We start from the raw sequence: 23,207 nt of genomic DNA on the forward strand, positions 1-23,207 counted from the left end.
TCAAAATCATTTAATCCAGGTATGAGGGCGCGAGCAACGACATACTTGAATTTCGTGAAGATCGAAGAAACTTTCTCGGAAAAACTGCGTACGTTAGGGGGCGCTATGGAGCCCCCTGGAGACACCCGAGCCCAGTCACTCCAGAACATTGAATTTCCCACCAGTTCTGACGCATACTCCACTTTTCGTGAGTTTTGGGGATGGCTAAGGTCGTCAAAAACGCGATCTTGCAGCGGAAAAATAATAATAACGAGAGCTGCACGCAGCTATGAAAGGGCCCTCGCCCCTGCGTGCATGTCGGGGGAATGCGCACGTCCGAGAACCCGCTGTCGTGCATTCCCATGAAAGTCGGAAGCTGCACGCAACAGTTAGAGTGAATTTTCTGCTTGGAGCGTGTGGCGCTGTAAATGACGGTTCACGAGTTATGAAGGGGGGCGTGGCTAATGTGTAGGGGGCGGGCATAACATTTACCAATGAAACATGAACTCTCTGCTGAGTGATATGACACTTCCCACAAGACTCTACTACAAACGGTTCATGAGATATGAAAGGGGGCGGGGCTAATGTGTAGGGGGCGGGCATAACATTTACCAATGAAACATGAACTCTCTGCTGAGTGATATGACACTTCCCACAAGACTCTACTACAAACGGATCATGAGTTATGAAAGGGGGCGGGGCTAATGTGTAGGGGGCGGGCATAACATTTACCAATGAAACAGGCACTCTCTGCTGAGTGATATGACACCTCCCGCAAGACTCTACGACAAACGGTTCATGAGATATGAAAGGGGGCGGGGCTAACGTCTTGGGGCGGGGCTATGAGTATAATTTTTCATATACATGTCCTCAAGACTGTACCACCATCATACCTGAGAAATCTGGGGCAGATCGGACTATGTACAGTTGAGTTACAATAACTCCCTGTTTCATGGCGAATGGCTCAAAATGGCCGCCACGCCACGGTCCGCTCGTTAAGTGAACACTCACCATTTTAATAACTTTTCATCTTCAAGGTCTTGAGATGGTCCTGACCAAATTTCAAATCGATATGATCAAATCTGTAGGAGGAGTTCGTTAAAGTACGCGGCCAATAAAACGCAAAAATGACATCAAAATCCAATATGGCCGACTTCTGGGTGGGCGGGGCTAATGAAACCCAATGAGGAATATGTTTCAAATGATGAGTGGGATATGCATACCAAATTTCATGAATATCGGATCAACTTTGACAAAGTTAAAATTTCAACGCGTTAGGGGGCGCTATAGAGCCGAATAAAAACACACTGAGCCTAATGGCTATGCAGTTACATAAAGTTCACAGGTGTCTATCATTTTGCCAAATTTTATGAGATTCCGAGCACCTAAAGGTATGTTCAAAATCTGAAAGACATAAGGGGGCGCTAGAGAGCCAACATGCCACGCCCAAGCAAAATTTCACCACTAAAATTAAGTAATTACTAGTTTGGATGTGTGTGGAAAGTTTCATAAATTTTTGTGCATCCTAAAGTCTTCAAATATGCGTTCGTAAATTCTAAAATCACGCAGGAAGTCCAACATGGCTGACTTCCTGTTTGCCGAAGAAATCTCAAAATCATTTAATCCAGGTATGAGGGCGCGAGCAACGACATACTTGAATTTCGTGAAGATCGAAGAAACTTTCTCAGAAAAACTGCATACGTTAGGGGGCGCTATGGAGCCCCCTGGAGACACCCGAGCCCAGTCAATCCAGAACATTGAATTTCCCACCAGTTCTGACGCATACTCCACTTTTCGTGAGTTTTGGGGATGGCTAAGGTCGTCAAAAACGCGTTCTTGCAGCGGAAAAATAATAATAATAATAATAATCTGCAGAAAAACAATAGGTTCCTTGCACTTCGTGCCAGGACACCGTTGGGTCCTGGCACTTTCGTGCTCGGGCCCTAATAATACTGACAAAAACAATAGGTTCCTTGCACTTCGTGCCAGGACACCGTTGGGTCCTGGCACTTTCGTGCTCGGGCCCTAATAATAATAATCTGCAGAAAAACAATAGGTTCCTTGCACTTCGTGCCAGGACACCGTTGGGTCCTGGCACTTTCGTGCTCGGGCCCTAATAATAATCTGCAGAAAAACAATAGGTTCCTTGCACTTCGTGCCAGGACACCGTTGGGTCCTGGCACTTTCGTGCTCGGGCCCTAACGAGAGCTGCACGCAGCTATGAAAGGGCCCTCGCCCCTGCTCGCGGGTCGGGGTTGCTGGCGGGACGCCGACCGACGCCGCCGGGCACCGCGAAACCGAAACTCTGACGAGCGCCACGACGCCTGCCGCAAGGCTCTACGACAAGCGGTTCACGAGTTATGAAGGGGGGCGTGGCTAATGTGTAGGGGGCGGGCATAACATTCACCAATGAAACAGGCACTCTCTGCTGAGTGATATGACACCTCCCATAAGCCTGTACGACAAACGGTTCATGAGATATGAAAGGGGGCGGGGCTAACGTCTTGGGGCGGGGCTATGAGTATATTTTTTCATATACATGTCATCAGTACTGGAGCAACATCATACCTGAGAGATTTGGGGCAGATCGGACTATGTACAGTTGAGTTACAATAACTGGCGAATGGCTCAAAATGGCCGCCACGCCACGGTCCGCTCGTTAAGTGAACGCTCACCATTTTAATAACTTTTCATCCTCGAGGTCTTGAGATGGTCCTGACCAAATTTCAAATCGATATGATCAAATCTGTAGGAGGAGTTCGTTAAAGTACGCGGCCAATAAAACGCAAAAATGACATAAAAATCCAATATGGCCGACTTCTGGGTGGGCGGGGCTAATGAAACCCAATGAGGAATATGTTTCAAATGATGAGTGGGATATGCATACCAAATTTCATGAATATCGGATCAACTTTGACAAAGTTAAAATTTCAACGCGTTAGGGGGCGCTAGAGAGCCGAATAAAAACACACTGAGCCTAATGGCTATGCAGTTACATAAAGTTCACAGGTGTCTATCATTTTGCCAAATTTTATGAGATTCCGAGGACCTAAAGGTATGTTCAAAATCTGAAAGACATAAGGGGGCGCTAGAGAGCCAACATGCCACGCCCAAGCAAAATTTCACCACTAAAATTAAGTAATTACTAGTTTGGATGTGTGTGTAAAGTTTCATAAATTTTTGTGCATCCTAAAGTCTTCAAATATGCGTTCGTAAATTCTAAAATCACGCAGGAAGTCCAACATGGCTGACTTCCTGTTTGCCGGAGAAATCTCAAAATCATTTAATCCAGGTATGAGGGCGCGAGCAACGACATACTTGAATTTCGTGAAGATCGAAGAAACTTTCTCGGAAAAACTGCGTACGTTAGGGGGCGCTATGGAGCCCCCTGGAGACACCCGAGCCCAGTCACTCCAGAACATTGAATTTCCCACCAGTTCTGACGCATACTCCACTTTTCGTGAGTTTTGGGGATGGCTAAGGTCGTCAAAAACGCGATCTTGCAGCGGAAAAATAATAATAACGAGAGCTGCACGCAGCTATGAAAGGGCCCTCGCCCCCGCTACGGGTCGGGGTTGCTGGCGGGACGCCGACCGACGCGAAACCAAAACTCTGACGAGCGCCACGACGCCTGCCGCAAGGCTCTACGACAAGCGGTTCGCGAGTTATGAAAGGGGGCGGGGCTAATGTGTAGGGGGCGGGCATAACATTCACCAATGAAACAGGCACTCTCTGCTGAGTTATATGACACTTCCCACAAGACTCTACTACAAACGGATCATGAGTTATGAAAGGGGGCGGGGCTAATGTGGAGGGGGCGGGGCTACCCGTAAGCAATGAAACAGGCACTCTCTGCTGAGTGATATGACACCTCCCGCAAGACTCTACGACAAACGGTTCATGAGTTATGAAAGGGGGCGGGGCTAATGTGTAGGGGGCGGGGCTACCCTTAACCAATGAAACAGGCACTCTCTGCTGAGTGATATGACACCTCCCGCAAGACTCTACGACAAACGGTTCATGAGTTATGAAAAGGGGCGGGGCTAATGTGTAGGGGGCGGGGCTACCCGTAACCAATGAAACAGGCACTCTCTGCTGAGTGATATGACACCTCCCGCAAGACTCTACGACAAACGGTTCATGATTTATGAAAGGGGGTGGGGCTAATGTGTAGGGGGCGGGGCTACCCTTAACCAATGAAACAGGCACTCTCTGCTGAGTGATATGACACCTCCCGCAAGACTCTACGACAAACGGTTCATGAGTTATGAAAGGGGGCGGGGCTAATGTGTAGGGGGCGGGGCTACCCTTAACGAATAAAACAGGAACTCTCTGCTGAGTGATATGACACCTCCCATAAGCCTGTACGACAAACGGTTCATGAGATATGAAAGGGGGCGGGGCTAATGTGTAGGGGGCGGGCATAACATTTACCAATGAATCATGAACTCTCTGCTGAGTGATATGACACTTCCCACAAGACTCTACTATAAACGGTTCATGAGATATAAAAGGGGGCGGGGCTAACGTCTTAGGGTGGGGCTATGAGTATAATTTTTCATATACATGCCATCAGTACTGGAGCACCATCATACCTGAGAAATCTGGGGCAGATCGAACTATGTACAGTTGAGTTAGGGTTAACCCACTCTCTGCTGAGTGATATGACACATCCCACAAGACTCTACTATAAACGGTTCATGAGATATGAAAGGGGGCGGGGCTAACGTCTTAGGGCGGGGCTATGAGTATAATTTTTCATATACATGTCCTCAAGACTGTACCACCATCATACCTGAGAAATCTGGGGCAGATCGGACTATGTACAGTTGAGTTACAATAACTCCCTGTTTCATGGCGAATGGCTCAAAATGGCCGCCACGCCACGGTCCGCTCGTTAAGTGAACGCTCACCATTTTAATAACTTTTCATCCTCGAGGTCTTGAGATGGTCCTGACCAAATATCAACTCGATCTGATCAAATCTGTAGGAGGAGTTTGTTAAAGTACGCGGTCAATAAAACGCAAAAATGACATAAAAATCCAATATGGCCGTCTTCTGGGTGGGCGGAGCTAATGAAACCCAATGAGGAATATGTTTCAAATGATGAGTGGGATATGCATACCAAATTTCATGAATATCGGATCAACTTTGACAAAGTTAAAATTTCAACGCGTTAGGGGGCGCTATAGAGCCGAATAAAAACACACTGGGCCTAATGGCTATGCAGTTACATAAAGTTCACAGGTGTCTATCATTTTGCCAAATTTTATGAGATTCCGAGCACCTAAAGGTATGTTCAAAATCTGAAAGACATAAGGGGGCGCTAGAGAGCCAACATGCCACGCCCGAGCAAAATTTCACCACTAAAATTAAGTAATTACTAGTTTGGATGTGTGTGCAAAGTTTCATAAATTTTTGTGCATCCTAAAGTCTTCAAATATGCGTTCGTAAATTCTAAAATCACGCAGGAAGTCCAACATGGCTGACTTCCTGTCTGCCGGAGAAATCTCAAAATCATTTAATCCAGGTATGAGGGCGCGCGCAACGACATACTTGAATTTCGTGAAGATCGAAGAAACTTTCTCGGAAAAACTGCGTACGTTAGGGGGCGCTATGGAGCCCCCTGGAGACACCCGAGCCCAGTCACTCCAGAACATTGAATTTCCCACCAGTTCTGACGCATACTCCACTTTTCGTGAGTTTTGGGGATGGCTAAGGTCGTCAAAAACGCGTTCTTGCAGCGGAAAAATAATAATAATAATAATAATAATCTGCAGAAAAACAATAGGTTCCTTGCACTTCGTGCCAGGACACCGTTGGGTCCTGGCACTTTCGTGCTCGGGCCCTAATAATACTGACAAAAACAATAGGTTCCTTGCACTTCGTGCCAGGACACCGTTGGGTCCTGGCACTTTCGTGCTCGGGCCCTAATAATACTGACAAAAACAATAGGTTCCTTGCACTTCGTGCCAGGACACCGTTGGGTCCTGGCACTTTCGTGCTCGGGCCCTAATAATAATAATCTGCAGAAAAACAATAGGTTCCTTGCACTTCGTGCCAGGACACCGTTGGGTCCTGGCACTTTCGTGCTCGGGCCCTAATAATAATAATCTGCAGAAAAACAATAGGTTCCTTGCACTTCGTGCCAGGACACCGTTGGGTCCTGGCACTTTCGTGCTCGGGCCCTAATAATAATCTGCAGAAAAACAATAGGTTCCTTGCACTTCGTGCCAGGACACCGTTGGGTCCTGGCACTTTCGTGCTCGGGCCCTAATAATAATCTGCAGAAAAACAATAGGTTCCTTGCACTTCGTGCCAGGACACCGTTGGGTCCTGGCACTTTCGTGCTCGGGCCCTAATAATACTGACAAAAACAATAGGTTCCTTGCACTTCGTGCCAGGACACCGTTGGGTCCTGGCACTTTCGTGCTCGGGCCCTAATAATAATAATAATCTGCAGAAAAACAATAGGTTCCTTGCACTTCGTGCCAGGACACCGTTGGGTCCTGGCACTTTCGTGCTCGGGCCCTAATAATAATCTGCAGAAAAACAATAGGTTCCTTGCACTTCGTGCCAGGACACCGTTGGGTCCTGGCACTTTCGTGCTCGGGCCCTAATAATAATAATCTGCAGAAAAACAATAGGTTCCTTGCACTTCGTGCCAGGACACCGTTGGGTCCTGGCACTTTCGTGCTCGGGCCCTAATAATAATAATCTGCAGAAAAACAATAGGTTCCTTGCACTTCGTGCCAGGACACCGTTGGGTCCTGGCACTTTCGTGCTCGGGCCCTAATAATCTGCAGAAAAACAATAGGTTCCTTGCACTTCCTAATAATAATACTGACAAAAACAATAGGTTCCTTGCACTTCGTGCCAGGACACCGTTGGGTCCTGGCACTTTCGTGCTCGGGCCCTAAATATTGTCCAGAAACCCTCACAGGTACTGCATTTAGCATAAAAAATATGCTCAAATCATAACATGGCAAACTGCAGCCCAACAGGCAACAACAGCTGTCAGTGTGTCAGTGTACTGACTTGACTATGACTTGCCCCAAACTGCATGTGATTATCATAAAGTGGGCATGTCTGTGAAGGGGAGACTCGTGGGTACCCATAGAACCCATTTTCATTCACATATCTTGAGGTGGGAGCCAAGGGACCCCTTTGAAAATGGCTATTCCAGTTTTTCCTCACCAAACTTTAGCGTAAGTTTAGAGCGTTATTTAGCCACCTAGTAAGACATGGTTGGTACCAATGAATTCTTAATGCATCAAAGAAATTAGTGGCGTTAAAATGAATCTAAGTTAACACATTATTATAGCGTTAACTTTGACAGCCCTAGAAAAAATAAATAAATTTTTCCAGCTATACACTGTTGACATCCATGCACACAAATACATAGCAATCAGATAAAGACAATAGTTTGATTTAACTACACTGGGGTATTCCTATAAGCAGAATTCTTATCAATTCTTAGAAATTTGAGTTAGTATGTGCTTGTTATTATCAATTTAGACAAAGTAATAGTGTATCACGATATCTCGATATATGATTTCATCACCATACGATTCCATTGCAAGACAATAAAGTATCACATTGAATTATCACCCAGACCTACAGTATGTAGCATCCCATCAAATGTTCAAAATAAATCAAACGCAAAAAATAGGCTACTGAATTACACATACTGCTTCAGCTAACATATTTTTCATCATGTCAATTACTTTGTACAATTACTCCAAAACATGTCTCAGAAGGTGTCTGCTCTCCTTTGTTTCTGTACTGCAGTCATCTAGGATCAACTTCAGATACCTCTGGAGTTATATCTAATTTAAGAACGTTTTCAAGTCATAAGAAATGTGATAAATAGCGGTTGTTCTTAAGTTTGCATGTACGAATTAAAGTGAAGGATTTTCACTTTCATCTCAGGTCACTCCCAGTTCAGCGTCTCACTACTTCATGATGGGCCTACTAGGACTTACAGTATTTAACACTACGGTGTAATGCATAGCTTATGCTTTGTTGCAGTTTGCTTTTGAGGAATGTATCATTAGTGGTTTGGCTTAGTTCCACATGCGGACACAAGATATTGTCTCCATGTCAGGGCATGATATTGATGACTAATCATAATGACAGCTTTGTGCTGATTTATGCATTTTTTTTAACTGAACAGCAACACATCCAGACAGAGTCATTTCCACGGGATTTATGTGGAAATTTACAGAGGAATTAGAAACCCTCAATTTCCATCATTAAAACATTTATGTCACTTGTTTGTGGAGTATTTCAGACCATGTGCATGGAGAGAAAAGTCAACTAACCCTGCACACGTGATATTGGAATAGCCAAAACTAGAAGGGAGATTTTTCAATTAACTGAGCGACCCAATTACACTTGGGAGAAAATATAAGGCCGAAGATGTCTGGGCAAGATACCGATTTTTGGCTCACCAGAGTGACTGTGCTCCTTGTAACTCTGTGCCACCGGTCCTATCAGCGATAAGACAGATAATATGGTTCAGACACTGGAAAGCACAACGCTGATAAGGGACAGATAGCATCAGCTCCAGTCTATTGTGTACCACAGGAAATTAATCTGAGATGCAGGATGGGCAAATAGAACGCTCACACACACACACACACACACACACACACACACACACACACTATGACTCACACAGAATCACACATGCACACAAACATGCTGTTGCACAAAATGTACGTCGATGTCATGCTCACGCAAACGCACACACCGCAGCACATTTATCTAATCTTGGCTGCTGCCGGCATAGCAAATATGGAAAACGTACCGTTGAGACAATTAACACAAAGGCAGGGAAACACGGAACTAATTCGGGAGTGTGTAGTAGTTAATGGAAGAAAAAGTGAGAGAGAAACTCCCCCAGGCTTCTCCCGTAAAAAGAAATGTGCTCGTACAGTCAACTTGCCAGGTTAAATAAGGATGAAGCAAGTTGGGAAGGTGACCCAAACACCCCCTGAAAAGTCTGTCTGTCTGTCTATCAATCCATCCATCCATCTATCCATCTATCCATCTATCTATCTATCTGTCTATCTATCTATCTATCTATCTATCTATCTATCTATCTATCTATCTATCTATCTATCTATCTATCTATCTATCTATCTATCTATCTATCTATCTATCTATCCCCATCCATCCATCCATCCTCCATCTATCTACCTGAGGTGATAGCAATAAATCCTACCCCTGACAAAGAGATACAACTTGAATAAGTAAGTATCAAACAAGGCATCAAAGATTATGGTCTTATGATAAAAGTGAGTTCTAGTAAGTGGTTTGAAAGATTCAATTATCAAAATCTGTCAGACGTAAATGTATATTGCATAAATATCTGTGACGAGAAGGTACAATTAGTTGTTTTTTTTACTGAACTACAGCAGGTTCTCTCATTGTTGTGGGGTTTGTTTTTTGGCATAGATGTCATTTTGTGGCAAAATTTCTGTTCACAGTAAATTACTTTTACATGACACATCAAAAGTGTCTGTTTACAGTACATGTAACACATAGCTACACAAATAAATGTACTGTATACATACAAATGTGCATATCCCTTTTCTGTGTAGCTACTACAGTATTGACTTTTCCCAGTAAACTTTGACCTACTGTTGAAATGGGAATCTAAAAAGCTCAGTGCGATACGCAACAGCATTCAGCCAGACAGAACTGACATTCTGCAGTCAGAGCCAACTAGGGCTGACCCAAATACTTTGAAGCTTCCACCATTGCCATGGTAATCGACCTTCAAATCAGTATTTGAATGCTTTGTTTTTTGTTTTGTTTTTACTCAAGTATGTTATAAAAATGTATAAATCCCAAAATAGCCCATAAAATAAGGAATAATCCCACAACATTATTCATTATTACGGACAGAAGAACACGTCAGTCTGTAGCGATGCTCCGTGCTGCAAAGCTTCAAATACCTTATAATATTTCTCACCGAAGCCACCAAAAAAGGGTATTCGGGACAGCCGTAGTGTCAATAAAAAAGTATATTGTATTTAAGGAACATTTCCTGGGTTGACTGCTATGGTGAAAAAACACCTTAACATATTGAGTAGTACGGCTCACACGATGACAGGGAAACTTTTCATTTTGGTGGCCAATCTACTGACGCAATAACTAGGTTTTGAAGCATGAATGAAGTGTTTGGGGTGAGTTACAACCTTTTGCAGACATGCAATAGGAGTTGTGATGTCCCATGATAGAGGTGTGAAAATTGCACTTACAATTACACACTTAGTATTCAGATCCTTTACTTACTGATAAAAGTAGACAACACTGTAAAAAATACTCTGTTACAAGTAAAAGATATAAAAAAAAATGTAATGTAAAAAAATTGTTTTTAATGTTAAACGTAAAAATGTTACTAAAGTAAAAGTTTGTATTATTAACTAAATGTAATTTAAGTATCAAAAGTAACATTACACAATACAGAAAAAATGCCACCTGTGACTGTTATATATTAGATTAATATATTGTTCTTACTAATGGGTTAATGTGCAAGCAGCATTTTACTGTTGTAATTGGTTGAGGTGGAGCTGATTTTTAACTATTATTATTATTATCATATAATCTTGGCTCGTTCAATCTATAATGATGCATAAAAGTTCTTAAGATTCCTGTATGATTTGTGTGTAAAATCTTAATTTGTAAGTGGCTGTGACATAAAAAAAGTACAATATTTCCCTCAGAAGTAGAAGTATAAAGTGGCATGAAATGGAAACCCATTGAATGAAGTGTTTGGGGTGAGTTACTACCTCTTGCAGACATGCAATAACAGGAGTTGTGATGTCACAATGAAACAGTTGGGAAAATTGCACTTACAGTTTAGAGAAGACTGTTTCTAAAAAGTGAGCCAAAGCGATTGAAAAAAAACTGTAACCCAAATTCTAAAACAAAAGAAAAACCCCTGTAGTATTAGAACAACGTTTACCCAAAGGCAGACTGCAGTGTGCAGACATTTAAAAATGTCCAACAATCTCAGTGGAAGGAAGCTGCTCAGTTCCCGGAGGAGGGGCGGTGCAAAGAAACAGAGCTGTGGGCGGAACAAGGAGGAAATCACGGCGTCCCCTCTACAATCCACCCCTTGACTCTCTCTCTCTCTCCTCCTACGGGGGCCATTGCAAAATACACGCAGCAGATTTCACCTCCTCCTCGCCTTCATCAACATGATCATATATCAGATCCATGTTTTGCTCAGATTTGATTTGCAAAGATGTTGTTTTCACCCAGTCTTTTACGTGTCTGCCAGCTGGGCAAATACGTGGCTGTTGACATGACAATCCTGTGCAACTATAGCAGCATTATAAACACTATTTTAGAGCTCCTTAAACGAGTTCAGTTTTACCTCTAGGGCTGGGAAGAAGGCTGGACCTGTCTTTGTGTGGGAGTTGGAGGCAATGTGTATGTGTGTATTTATGTATGTACATATTAAATGTTAAATGTAAGATAGAATTTTTCTTTTGTATTATGGCACCGATGTTATGTTTTGTTATGTTTGTTTTGCTATGTTTGGAAAAAAGGAATACAAAGAATTTTCCACCTTAATCGAGTTCAGAAGACTTCAGATTGACTGTAAAAGTCCCCATGGGAATATTAAAGCAAAGAGATGAAACTTAATACTGACTACAGGCACACTTCAAGTCCCCAAGGGAATATTAGGAATATCACAGGAGCACTATAAAGTGTTATAATGTCACTAAACTGGTGCTGTAGAAGAATATTACAGGATTATGATAGCAATTGTGTGAGTGTGTGTCAGCAGGGGGCCATTGCAAAATACAAACAGCAGATTTCACCTCCTCCTCGCCTTCATCAACATGCATCAGATCCATGTTTTGCTCAGATTGATTTGCAAAGATGTTGTTGTCACCCAGTCTTTTACGTGTCTGCCAGCTGGGCAAATACATTGCTGTTGACATGACAATCCTGTGCAACTATAGCAGCATTAAAAACAATATTTTTAGAGAAGTGCACATCCTTAAACGAGTTCAGAAGACTTGAGATTGACTGTAATAGTCCCAATGGGAACATTAAAGGAAGAGATGAAACTTAATACTGACTACAGCCTACCTCGGGACCTCAGGTTAGCTAGCTCTACTACCACTTTTAATCTCTTTTAAAAGCCCATTTTTATAAAAAGGCTTTTTTTAACACCGTAAGGCAACAGCTTGGTGCACCTTTTTCCCACACTTTATATTGTCCTCTTTTGGCTCATGTGTAGTAACTTATTGTTTTGATACCACTGGTTACGGGTTTTAGTTTTCTCATTATTTGGTGTTTATGTTTTGTTTTTTTATTGTTGTTTTTATTTTCTCTGTATTTCATTTCACTTTGAAACTATGTTTAGAAAGGTGCTATACAAATAAAGATTATTATTATTATTATTATTACAGGCACACTTCAACTCCCCCAAGGGGAATATTAGGAACATCATGGGAGCACTATAAAGTGTTATAATGTCACTAAACTGGAGCTGTAGACGAATATTACAGGATTATTATAATAGCAATGATGTGAGTGTGTGTCAGCAGCACTTCTTCTGCAGCCAGTTATAGAGTAGCTTTTCACATCTATCAATAAACTGTTCATCTGTCAAATGTTTCAAAAGACTCTTAAAGGGTCATTTAATTGCTGTTTTGTAATTGCTTTCCCCCATGTTGTCCGAGTATCTGTTTTTATGTTTTTTTTATTTTTTCCCACCCACAATGTTGTTTGGTTACGATTGCCCAGAAGTCTTTATAGATATTTAAATCAATATCCTCCTCACAAACACTAACCATACACTTCCACGCAACACACACACATCTTTTTTGATATATTTACTGTATTGTTATTGTTGTTATTATATATATATATATTGTCCTAATTGTTTGTTATCACTATTATGTAGTCATATTATTTATTTTATACTAATCTTGTCCTAATTGTTTGTTATCACTATTATGTAGTCATATTATTTCTTTATATTAATCTTGTCCTAATTGTTTGTTATCACTATTATGTAGTCATATTATTTCTTTATATTAATCTTGTCTCTAGGTGGAGGCTTCAGATAATCCCAGTGGGGTTTATTTTGCCTCTTCCTGCACTGTATATTATTCATTTATTTTTGTTGTTATGTTGTATAGTCTTAAATTGTGCAAAACAAATAGAAATAGAAAACAAAATTGACTGTAAAAGTCCCCCTGGGAATATTAAAGCAAGAGATGAAACATAAAGGTACTATATGTAACTTTCAGAAAAGCCTTGTTATTAATTGTTACATATAGTACCTTTAATACTGACTACAGGCACACTTCAAGTCCCCCAAGGGAATATTAGGAATATCACAGGTACACTACAAAGTGTTATAATGTCCCTAAACTGGTGGCTCTAGAAGAACATTACAGGATTATTATTATAGCAATGATGTGTGTGTGTCAGCAGCACTTCTTCTGCAGCCTGCAACACAGTGAACAGATTGATAATAGAGGTACAGAGACAAGACTTAGTGTTATTAGCTTGTTATTCCAGAGGGGTAAGCCTCGCTGGCTGCATAGCTACACAAAAAACAGGAGGAAGTCGTGTTGAATGGGCTGAAAAATACTAAATGTATCATGACAAGTGTAGCAGAAACACGTCCACAGTATAGTATAGGTCTCTCACACAGCTGACCTGAAACACTGCTGCACCTCAAAGCAGCCATCACCGTTTTATGCGTTTACTCCACAAACACACAGGCGACGCACACGGTGAGGTGACCACGTAATACACACATACATACATACATACATACATACACGTAGGGCCTGTGTAATAAGACATTCATGTGCACACACTCCTAACTTCCAGTACTCACTGCGGCTGTGGTCACTGTGTTTACGTTGCTGCCCCGTCGGTTGTGAAATAAGCTCCGTGTGGAAACAAACAGAAAAAGAAAAGGCCAGTCACATCTCCTCGTCAGTTAGTCCGCTGTTGTCAAGGTAACAGACTGGTCAACCGAGGTGAAAGGCTGCTCTCTTTCAAGGCTTGTCTTCCTGTCTCGTATCGTGTCTCCTTGTCTGTCTCTTCTGTCTGTCTTCTCCCTCCTCTCTGTCTCTGCCAGCTCTCTCTCTCTCTACCTACTGGTGGTGGCTCCTCCAACTGCTCTGCTAGGGCGCTCCCGTGACGTCACGACGTTGGAAAAGCGCGCCCCCGAGACGTATTCCACCCTCTACTAGTGATGGGAATTCCGGCTCTTTTTAGTGAGCCAGATCATTTGGCTCAGCTCACCAAGAAGAGCCGGCTCTTTCGGCTTCCCAAACGGCCCTTCATTTTACCACTTCTGCCTTTTTAAAATTCAGCCAAATTTAGCGCTGTTTTGACCTATGATTAGTATGTGTGCACATATATCACTTATTTGTAACTTTCAGAAATACTTGTTAACAGCGACACCTGTGGCCATTAAGTCAACGAAAGTCAGCATCGGGTTCACGCTTGCTCGCTCTACATAGACATGAACGAGCATCGCTCAAAACAGTGAGGCGACACACGTCAGCTAAAACCACAATATCACTCTATATTTCAGCTGCTTGGCAGTAATGTTACCTGACCAGACGAAGGTCTCTCCATGAATCAATGCTGATCCTAGTGTTGGCTTGTCCTGCCTCAGCAAAAGCGGGTCGGTGCCGAGGTTGAAGCAGGAAGAGAAACGTTATCGCCTCCCGACTGCGCCCGGAGGGAGACACCGGCACCCGGTCGGAGGCGATAACGTTTCTCGCTGCGGAGCCCCATCACTTCACAAGAAACGGAAAACCTCTGGTGGTCTGGAGGAGCTGCAGCATTTATTTTTGCACAAACGTCCATTGTACATTCACTAGATATTCTCAGAGCTAAACTAACTCTTATGCGAGCGCACATATGTGCGAGCGTGCATGGGTTCCCTACCTGGTACATTTATACGCTTAAAAAGTTACAAACAGTCCCTTTAAATTATTCAATATAATTATACTAAACCTTTTAATTTCCAGAATACCGTAATTATACATGCTGCTTCGTTTCCGACTGTCACTCATCTTGTCTGCTATTCGCGCACCACACTCGTCTCTCTCTTTCTCTCCTCCTCTTCCTCCTTCTCTGTACCTGTAGACCGTCAGCGCGCCATGCACCCCGCCCCTCCCTGCTTGATGGTATGATCCTTGTCTGTCATCACCTGATTTGTCGCACGGACGTCATTAATACAACATTCAGTCACAGTCAGTGCATGGAGTGCCCGTGGCGCGTAGAAGATCGTCCTATCATTCTGCCTTGAATTGATTAAAGAAAAAATTTAAAAAAAACGTCTCTCGGACGGGAGCCGGCTCTTATCGTTCACTTAAAAGAGCCGGCTCAAAGAACCGGCTCGTTCGTACCGACACATCACTACTCCCCTCGTCCCGCTCCCTCTCAGCTGAGTATGCTAATGATGCTGATTCATAATTATCAATATTTCATAAGGAAAAACTTCTTTATTTTTATATCCTGTAAATTTAGCTTAACCCTACTTTCTTTCTCCAGTCCGGCTACAATTTCTCTCTTGTTTATCTTCTTTAATCAACAAAAATACTGTAACAAACTTCTCTCTTTCTGGGTGACTCGTTCTCTTGGGGTGACTCGACTCCGAGTCTGTTACACTCACACCTGTCCCCCCGGCAAACAATGCCAGGTAGGAACTAAAGTTACTAGCATTACTACAACCAGCATGTATAGCAATAAATAAATAAATAAAATAACAGCTAAAGTGCTATAAATGTGCATATTACTGCATCTATATTCACTTTTTTTAATAGTCGTGTATCACAGCTGTTACCCTGCACTATATTCAGTTTTAACAGTTTTCTTCATCTTGTATTTTTACATCTGGTATATTTTTTTGTACTTTGTACTACTAACCTTTTTACTGCCTTTTTACTAACATGTTTTGCACTAACGAACTGTGATGCTGGAAAATTGATTTCCCTCGGGATCAATAAAGTTACTATCTATCTATCTATCTATCTATCTAGATAGATAGATAGATAGATAGATAGATATAAATATCTATCTATCTATCTATCTATGTAATAATACAATTTCATTCTTCATGTCCAAAATAACAATGTGGAATTATTCCTATCAATGTGTACCATAACCTCAAAATAAAATGTGTGAAATTATGAAATTCAACAGTTCAGATAAATTATTTATTGACTTGCTAATAGAGGTATTCAGATCATTTATTTATTGATAAATGTAGTAAGATCATACTGGAAAAATACTGTCCCCTGGAAACAATAACAGATGGGAACTAAAATTACTAGCATTACTAGACCTAGTATGTATAGCAATATATAAATAAAATAACAGTTAAAGTGCTATAAATGATAATGGAATAATTACTGCATGTAATAATACAACTTAATTCTTCAAGTCCAAAATAACAATGTGGAATTATTCCAACTAAAATATATAGGCTATATCTTTCCAAAGTATATTGTAACAACATAAATTACTATGGTCATCTATGACCTAAAAATATAATGTGTACAGTAACTGAGGTTACATTAGCATCTTATGTGGATAACTGATGATGAAATTCACTGGTTCAGATAAATGATTTATTAGCTTGCTAATAGAGGAAGTATTCAGATCCTTTACTTACTTATAAAAGTAGACAACACTGTAAAAAATACTCCTTTACAAGTAAAAGATATAAAAAATGTAATGTAAAAAAAAATTAAAATGTTAAATGTCAAAATGTTACTAAAGTAAAAGTTTGTATTATTAACAAAATGTAATTAAAGTATCAAAAGTAACATTACACAATGCAGAAAAATGCCACCTGTGACGCTTATATATTAGATTAATATATTACCAATGAGTTAATGTGCAAGCAGCATTTTACTGTTGTAATTGGTGGAGCTTATTTTTAACTATTACTATTATATAATCTTGGCTTGTTTAATCTATAGTGATGCATCAAATTTCTTAAGATTCCTGAATGTTTTGTGTGTAAAATCTTAATTTGTAAGTGGCTGTTACATAAAAAAAGTACAATATTTCCCTCTGAAGTAGGAGTAGAAGTATAAAGTGGCATGAAATGGATAACGCTAGGATAAGTACCTCTTAACTGTATTTAACAGTGTTGTTATTGTGTTTATTTGGCTGTGAGATGGCCATAGGAGAAGATGATGACCGGGGTCATATTCAGTCCGGGGTCCTAGATCAGTGATGGTGAGCTGTGTGGGTCAGCAGAGGCTGCGTGATTTATATGGTTCAATAATACCTCTCAAAAGTAGAAATGGCATGGCCTTTTTAACCACAAACCTGTATCACGCTGAGTACGCTTGGTTTTTAGTAATGTTAAAGTCATTATTATACATATAATTTCCTCACTCTTACAGAAGAGGCCTCTCATCTTTTTAGTTTGATGCTTATAAGTATTTTTGCATCCATGCATTGGACCTATGTATGTTCACACTTCTTGTCAGTCTGTATTTGATGAGTGAATGACCCACAAACAGTGTCTGACTGGAGTATGTGACATATTTCATAGCTGGTCACCCTGGCCTCCCAGGTCTCTTTCTCTGCCTGTCTCTCTCACACACAATTACACATCATCCTAAAGAAATCTTTCCAACTAGACACTGACCACACACACACACACACACACACACACACACACACACACACACACACAGTGTCCCAGTTCCCAGGGCGCCAGTCAGTCAGACAGCTGAGGTATAAATAGTCTGCTGGCTAAAGTTCCCCTTTAGAGAAAAACTCCAGGAGTGGTGGACCAGCGCTCTCTTCTGAAATGTCTCTATAATCTGATCAGTGGAAACTTTTACTGGTGGCTTTTATGTGTTTTTATCATTGTAAAGAACGACTAAAAGGTTCCCCTTTTCTAATCAGAACAGAACACATGAGCAAGGCACATGACACCCCAACGGGACTCAATCAATATAATCTGAGGAAACAGAAAAAAAGTTCAGAGACACTTTTATTAAGCTGTATATTACATATCAGATGCATAGTACATACATGATAAAAACCTGGTTTTGACGCTTGTTTATCAAATATGTTTTGGCCAAGCATGCCAGATAGGTTGACATTCAGAAAAAGCTTGTATTTAGATGAGTGCATTGTGGACCCTGAAGTCAATGGGTTTCACATAAAGTGATCAAAAGATAAATATTACATGCTCACAATTGTATAATAAGATTCCAAGAAGCAAATGTGGTGCATCTCATATACAGTCTATGGTGCAACCCCACAGGCTATGTAAGCCTAACCTTGAGCCCAAAGTTAAACATGCGACTAATGACTATGTTCTTTATCGATTAACATGCTGATTATCTTCTTGATTAATCGTTTGGTCTGTAAAATGACAGAAGACCTTGAAAAATGTCCAACACAATTGTGGAAAGCCCATATTAACATATTTAAGTATCTTCTCTTGTCTGAACAACAGTTCAAAACCAAAATATATTTAGTTTATTATCACACAAGCCTAAGAAAACAGGCAAATATTCACATCTGAGAAGCTAGAAACAGAGATTTTTGGGGGCATTTTTGCATTAAAATGACTTTAATGATTAATTGATTATCAAAATGACTAGAGATTTTGTACTTAAACCTATACTGTATATCAAACGCACTTCTGAAAGTGACAAAGGTGAAATTGGGTTCCTATGATGCCATTGTCCACTCCTTGTTTCCTCCTACAGTAACATCTCTGAGAAACAGACCAGAGCACTGGTTAAACAATGGTTCCATCTCCTGGTCAGATACTGGTATTGCAACATGAATGTAAATATAGTGTACGACTGATATACCTTTGAAATGAACCTCATCACCACCTGTCAGGTAAGTGACTTTACTGGCTTTGTTCAGTTAAAGACTTTTTTTTTGGCTATATGGCTGGAAAAACAAAAAGAAAACTTAGAATTAAATGAAAGAATATATATTTTACACAGAGTTGTATTGTCCTTTTGTAATGTGTGATACAACTACTATTACTACAGTCTCTAATTTGTTAATAGAGCTCTGAAATCTGACATGAGAAAACTTTTCGGTACAAGTTACACATCCTCTCACCACTTGCCTATGGGCAAGTTGTGTGGGCTACAGGAGTGATTACGAGCTCGCTGTCATAATCATCTTCAAAGATACCAAAAATAGGGTAGAGCTTTGATCTGTTACTTAAGGGAATGCCAGTCCAATAATGGAGAAAAGATTTGAGTGATGATTTGGTCTCATTGAAGGCACACCCTGAGTAGGAGTAGATCAGAGTCCTGGCGTCCACGTCATAGAAGGAGACCTCTCCCTTCTCGTAATCAACAAACACACCAACCGTCTGGTGCCTTTGCCTCACGTGCAGGGTAGCCGGACTAAAACTATTAGCTAAACATTCCCCATCTTGGTTGTAGATTCCACAAAGTGTCCAGCCTCCATCCTTCGGCATGGGTAAGGAAATCATTTCCCCGTTTAAGGGCTCTTTGACCACTCCCAGTACCCAACCTTTACTCCCACTGACCTGAACTTCATAGTAGAACCTGCCTGAGGAAAAACGCTCTTTCCCAAGGATGAAGGGTTGACGACCACATAGGAAAGACAGGAAACCACCACCAAATGTTAGTTGTTTCCCATCCCTAGACACCACGAGTCTTGGATGGGCTGCGTAGGTGTCCAGAGTCACATCCACTGCATTGCACTGCTGGATCATCATCAGCTTGTCCAGAGGCGGAGTCCACAACTCTTTAACAAACCCATCTGCCATCGGTCTTTCAGCTCCAACAGGCCGTTCACAACCATCAGATAACCTGACCTCATGAATAAGCTCCTCCATCTCATTACTGAGTGTCTTTTCCATCTGAGCCACTGCTTTTTTCACCATCCCCACATAACTCTGCTGACTGATGTCAGGGAGTTCTGGTGTAAGTGGAGGGGTGGGGTGGGACAGAGGGTTGATTTGGTCCTCAGTGTGCAAGAGAGACGTCCAGCTCTGCAGGAGGCGGATGTGGTCCTCTGTTTGTAAAAGACGCTCCATTTCGGACCTTCTCCTCCTCAGCTCAGCGACTTCTTGCTCCAGATGTGTCATGTGGTCTTCAGCCTGCTTCAGTGCTGCTTTCTGCTTCTCCTGGATCACCGCAATCAGCTCAGCCTGGCTTCTTTGCAAAGAGACCAGTAGAGCAGTGAAAACCTCAGCAATGTCTGCCATCTCTTTCTCTGACTCTTTCTTGCTCTGTTCAACGAAGTATTTGATTTCCTTAAGACTCCTGGATTTAGTGTTTTCCATCATTTTTATCTCTGACGTCACATAGACCAGCTGGACTTTCCTCTCTCTGAACGCATGCTCTAACGGGACGGCTTCGTGCGCTCCATGGACGTCTTTCAAGCACATGTAACAAACACACATCTCGTCATCGAGACAGAAGAGCTCGAACACCTTGTCGTGCTTCTTACACACCCTGTCCTCCAGGTTTGACACAGGGTCGATCAGCTGGTGCTTCTTAAGGGCTGCGGCTCTCTCATGAGGCTCTAGGTGAGGCCGGCAGTATGAGGCCAAGCACACCAGGCACGTCTTCTGGGCCTTGAGCTTCGGCACGAGGCAGATGTCACAGGGCACCTCCCCTGGTTCTGCTAGGGTGTCATCTTCATCTCTCACCTTCATGTTGTTGAAATGCTCCAGCATATCTCTGAACCCTGTGTTGACCTGAAGCTGTGGTCTCCTGCGGAACTTCTTCAGACAGAGGGGACACTGTGTCCGGTCACTGCTGGCCCAGTAGCCCGTGATACAAGTCTTGCAGTAGTTGTGTCCACATGGAGTAGAGACCGGCTCAGTGAACACATCCAGACAGATTGAACACAGGAACTGTTCGTCACATGGGAGGCTGCTGGCTGAGGCCATGTCTACACGAGAGGAAAGGATTTGATGGTTAGGAAATTCAATTTCAAATCCCAAAAATGTTGTAGATCAAGTAGGTAAATTACATTTTTGTCAAAGTCATTAGAGATTGAGATGGTTTTAGTCTAGTTTTTCTTGCGGACAGGGGGGCGACTGAATTAAACGCGTCCATCAGTGTCAGATTGAAGTTATCGGTGAACTTATTAAGGCAACAGGGCTTATCTATGGAGGTTACAGCAGACTTGAGTTCTCAACAAGTTCATACATGGTACTTGGGTCAGTACGATGGATAGTCAAGGTTTCAGAGAGGTTAATATATTGTGTTAACACTGCAGAGAAATACATCAACATGTAAGTAGAATCAGTGAGATCTAAAAAAGCTTTACTGATTGGCTGATTAACTTGAATATTAAAATTCCCTGATAATAAAAAGACCAACTGTGTCTCTATGTCACAAAGAAAGACAGAAAACTCTGATAAAAAACTGTTGATAAGGCCTTAGTGGTCGATCTAAACTTGCTATATAAAATGAGTGTAACTTAGAGTGCATAATAAGTACCTCAAAAAAATTTAAAAACAGATATTGAATGGATTTAATGTTAATGATTTGGAGTCATATACAGCAGTAATGCCCCCACCTCTTCTTGATTCACGTGACACTTGTAAACTACTGTAATTTGGAGGTGTTGCCTCACTTAGACTTACAAAGTCATTTGGCTTTAGCCAGGTTTCACTTAGGCCCATAAAAATCAAGATTCGGGTCATTTATCATGTCATGAATAAACAGTGATTTAGTAGAATATTATCTAATGTTCAGAAATTCAATATTTAAAGTAACATTTTTACAAGGTGACAAACATTTCCCTCCCTAGGAGGTTAGTTTTCAAGTGGTTCTTGGTTTTTGGAGTTCAAAATTCAGATTATCTCTGTCCATTTGACATCATTAAGGCAACACATGGTTGCAACAGTTTGTTGCCAGAACACCTGTACATACTGTGTTGTTTGTAGTCATTTCCTGATTAGTTTATGTCCCTTATTGATCTCTAACAAACCAGTTTGATGCAACTTTAGTTGACGATCAGTTTGGTCGGTAAAACAAAAGCTTTGGGAATTGTAACATACGCTGGTGGTGCCCATCTGACACTAGAAGAAAACAACATTTAGGAGATCCTGCCACTGTCAAACACAGCCCAGATAGTTAGCATTGGGATCTGTCCTATAGTAACCTTATTGTCATGGTGATATGTTTCCTCTGGGCACCGGCTGTTAGATTCTTTGAAGTTATATTTAAGCTCAAAGTATTTGCCAAGACAATTATATCCTGCCCTTCTATAACTACAGGGAACCAGGAAATGTCTTCGTACATTTCAATAAGATCATAAAAGGAATCAGCAATTCAATTTTACCTGCCGAGAAGTCTGTGTCGTCTGTGGATATCAACCTTCGAGTTTCCTTGTAGGCGTGTATAGTTTCATTTCTCAAGAATGACACATGATCCCTCCCATCCTCTTCCCCTTCTCTTACAGGAAACACTTACTACAGCTAACTTTAGCAGCATTGCGCTTTCCCCTCAGACAGAAATTCTGTAACAACAAACAGCCAACAATACCACTAACAGCTCCAAGCTTTCTTTCTGTGAGACACCATGAGTTCCTCCACAAAGAATCACACAAAAGCACCACTTTAAATCTTGTGTTTACCAGAAATGTGCTCATAAGTTCCTTGGAAATAAGTCATTCAGCATGAAATAAGACTAATAAGTAGCCAACATCGAGTCATCAGCACTCCATTAAAGCTGATCTAAAACAATAAAATATATGACCTCTGACCTTACTGTAATGCTCTTTCATTTCATTTGTTGATTTGAGCAGTTGTTTACATGAAGCTGGTGTCAGATGAGGTGATTTGATCCTGACTTCTCTCAGACACTAGATGCCGCTGTTACCTCATGAAAGTGTAGAAAATGAGGGTATACAGATACACAGCAGAGAAAGAGAGGGTTCAAACTACACTTGGCTCTGACACACTGGTATACTGACTTCTAGTTTGGCCTGGATATTCTACATTTATGTGTCAGTAGAAGCTATAGGATTTATATGGTTTAATAAAACACTCCTCAAATGTAGAAATGTCATAGCCTTGAGTCATTTTTAACCACAAACCTGTATCACACTCAGAATGTTTGATTTGTAGTAATGTAAAGTTCTGAAATGTCTCTGCTAATTATTGATTCCTTTTACTAGTGGCTTTTATGTGTTTTATCATTGTACAGAAAGACTAAAAGGTCCACAGAACA

General features: G+C 41.4%; 2 protein-coding genes across 2 annotated transcripts in view; both read right to left on the reverse strand.

Annotated features, from left to right (window-relative positions):
* Positions 1 to 14,171, reverse strand: part of LOC141776043 (ELKS/Rab6-interacting/CAST family member 1-like) — an 87,904-nt gene extending 73,733 nt beyond the window's left edge. The window contains exon 1 of the mRNA XM_074649702.1: positions 13,865 to 14,171. The gene's annotated coding sequence lies outside the window, so the exon portion shown is untranslated. The remainder of the gene's footprint in view (positions 1 to 13,864) is intronic.
* A 4,734-nt stretch (positions 14,172 to 18,905) lies between these two features.
* LOC141776059 (E3 ubiquitin-protein ligase TRIM39-like) lies at positions 18,906 to 22,455 on the reverse strand. Its single transcript, XM_074649703.1, has 2 exons — positions 22,318 to 22,455; positions 18,906 to 20,916 (listed from the first exon to the last, which is right to left on the reverse strand). Exon 2 carries the CDS (start codon positions 20,912 to 20,914, stop codon positions 19,109 to 19,111), a length of 1,806 nt encoding a protein of 601 aa, XP_074505804.1. The 5' UTR covers positions 20,915 to 20,916; positions 22,318 to 22,455; the 3' UTR covers positions 18,906 to 19,108.
* Between the last annotated feature and the right edge of the window lie 752 nt (positions 22,456 to 23,207).

The sequence above is a fragment of the Sebastes fasciatus genome, chromosome 1 (assembly GCF_043250625.1).
Source record: "Sebastes fasciatus isolate fSebFas1 chromosome 1, fSebFas1.pri, whole genome shotgun sequence".
Lineage (NCBI taxonomy): Eukaryota > Metazoa > Chordata > Actinopteri > Perciformes > Sebastidae > Sebastes > Sebastes fasciatus.

Bases quoted from the DNA above. Each gene is read 5' to 3' on its own strand.
- LOC141776059 (XM_074649703.1), bottom strand. From the start codon at position 20,914: ATGGCCTCAGCCAGCAGCCTCCCATGTGACGAACAGTTCCTGTGTTCA.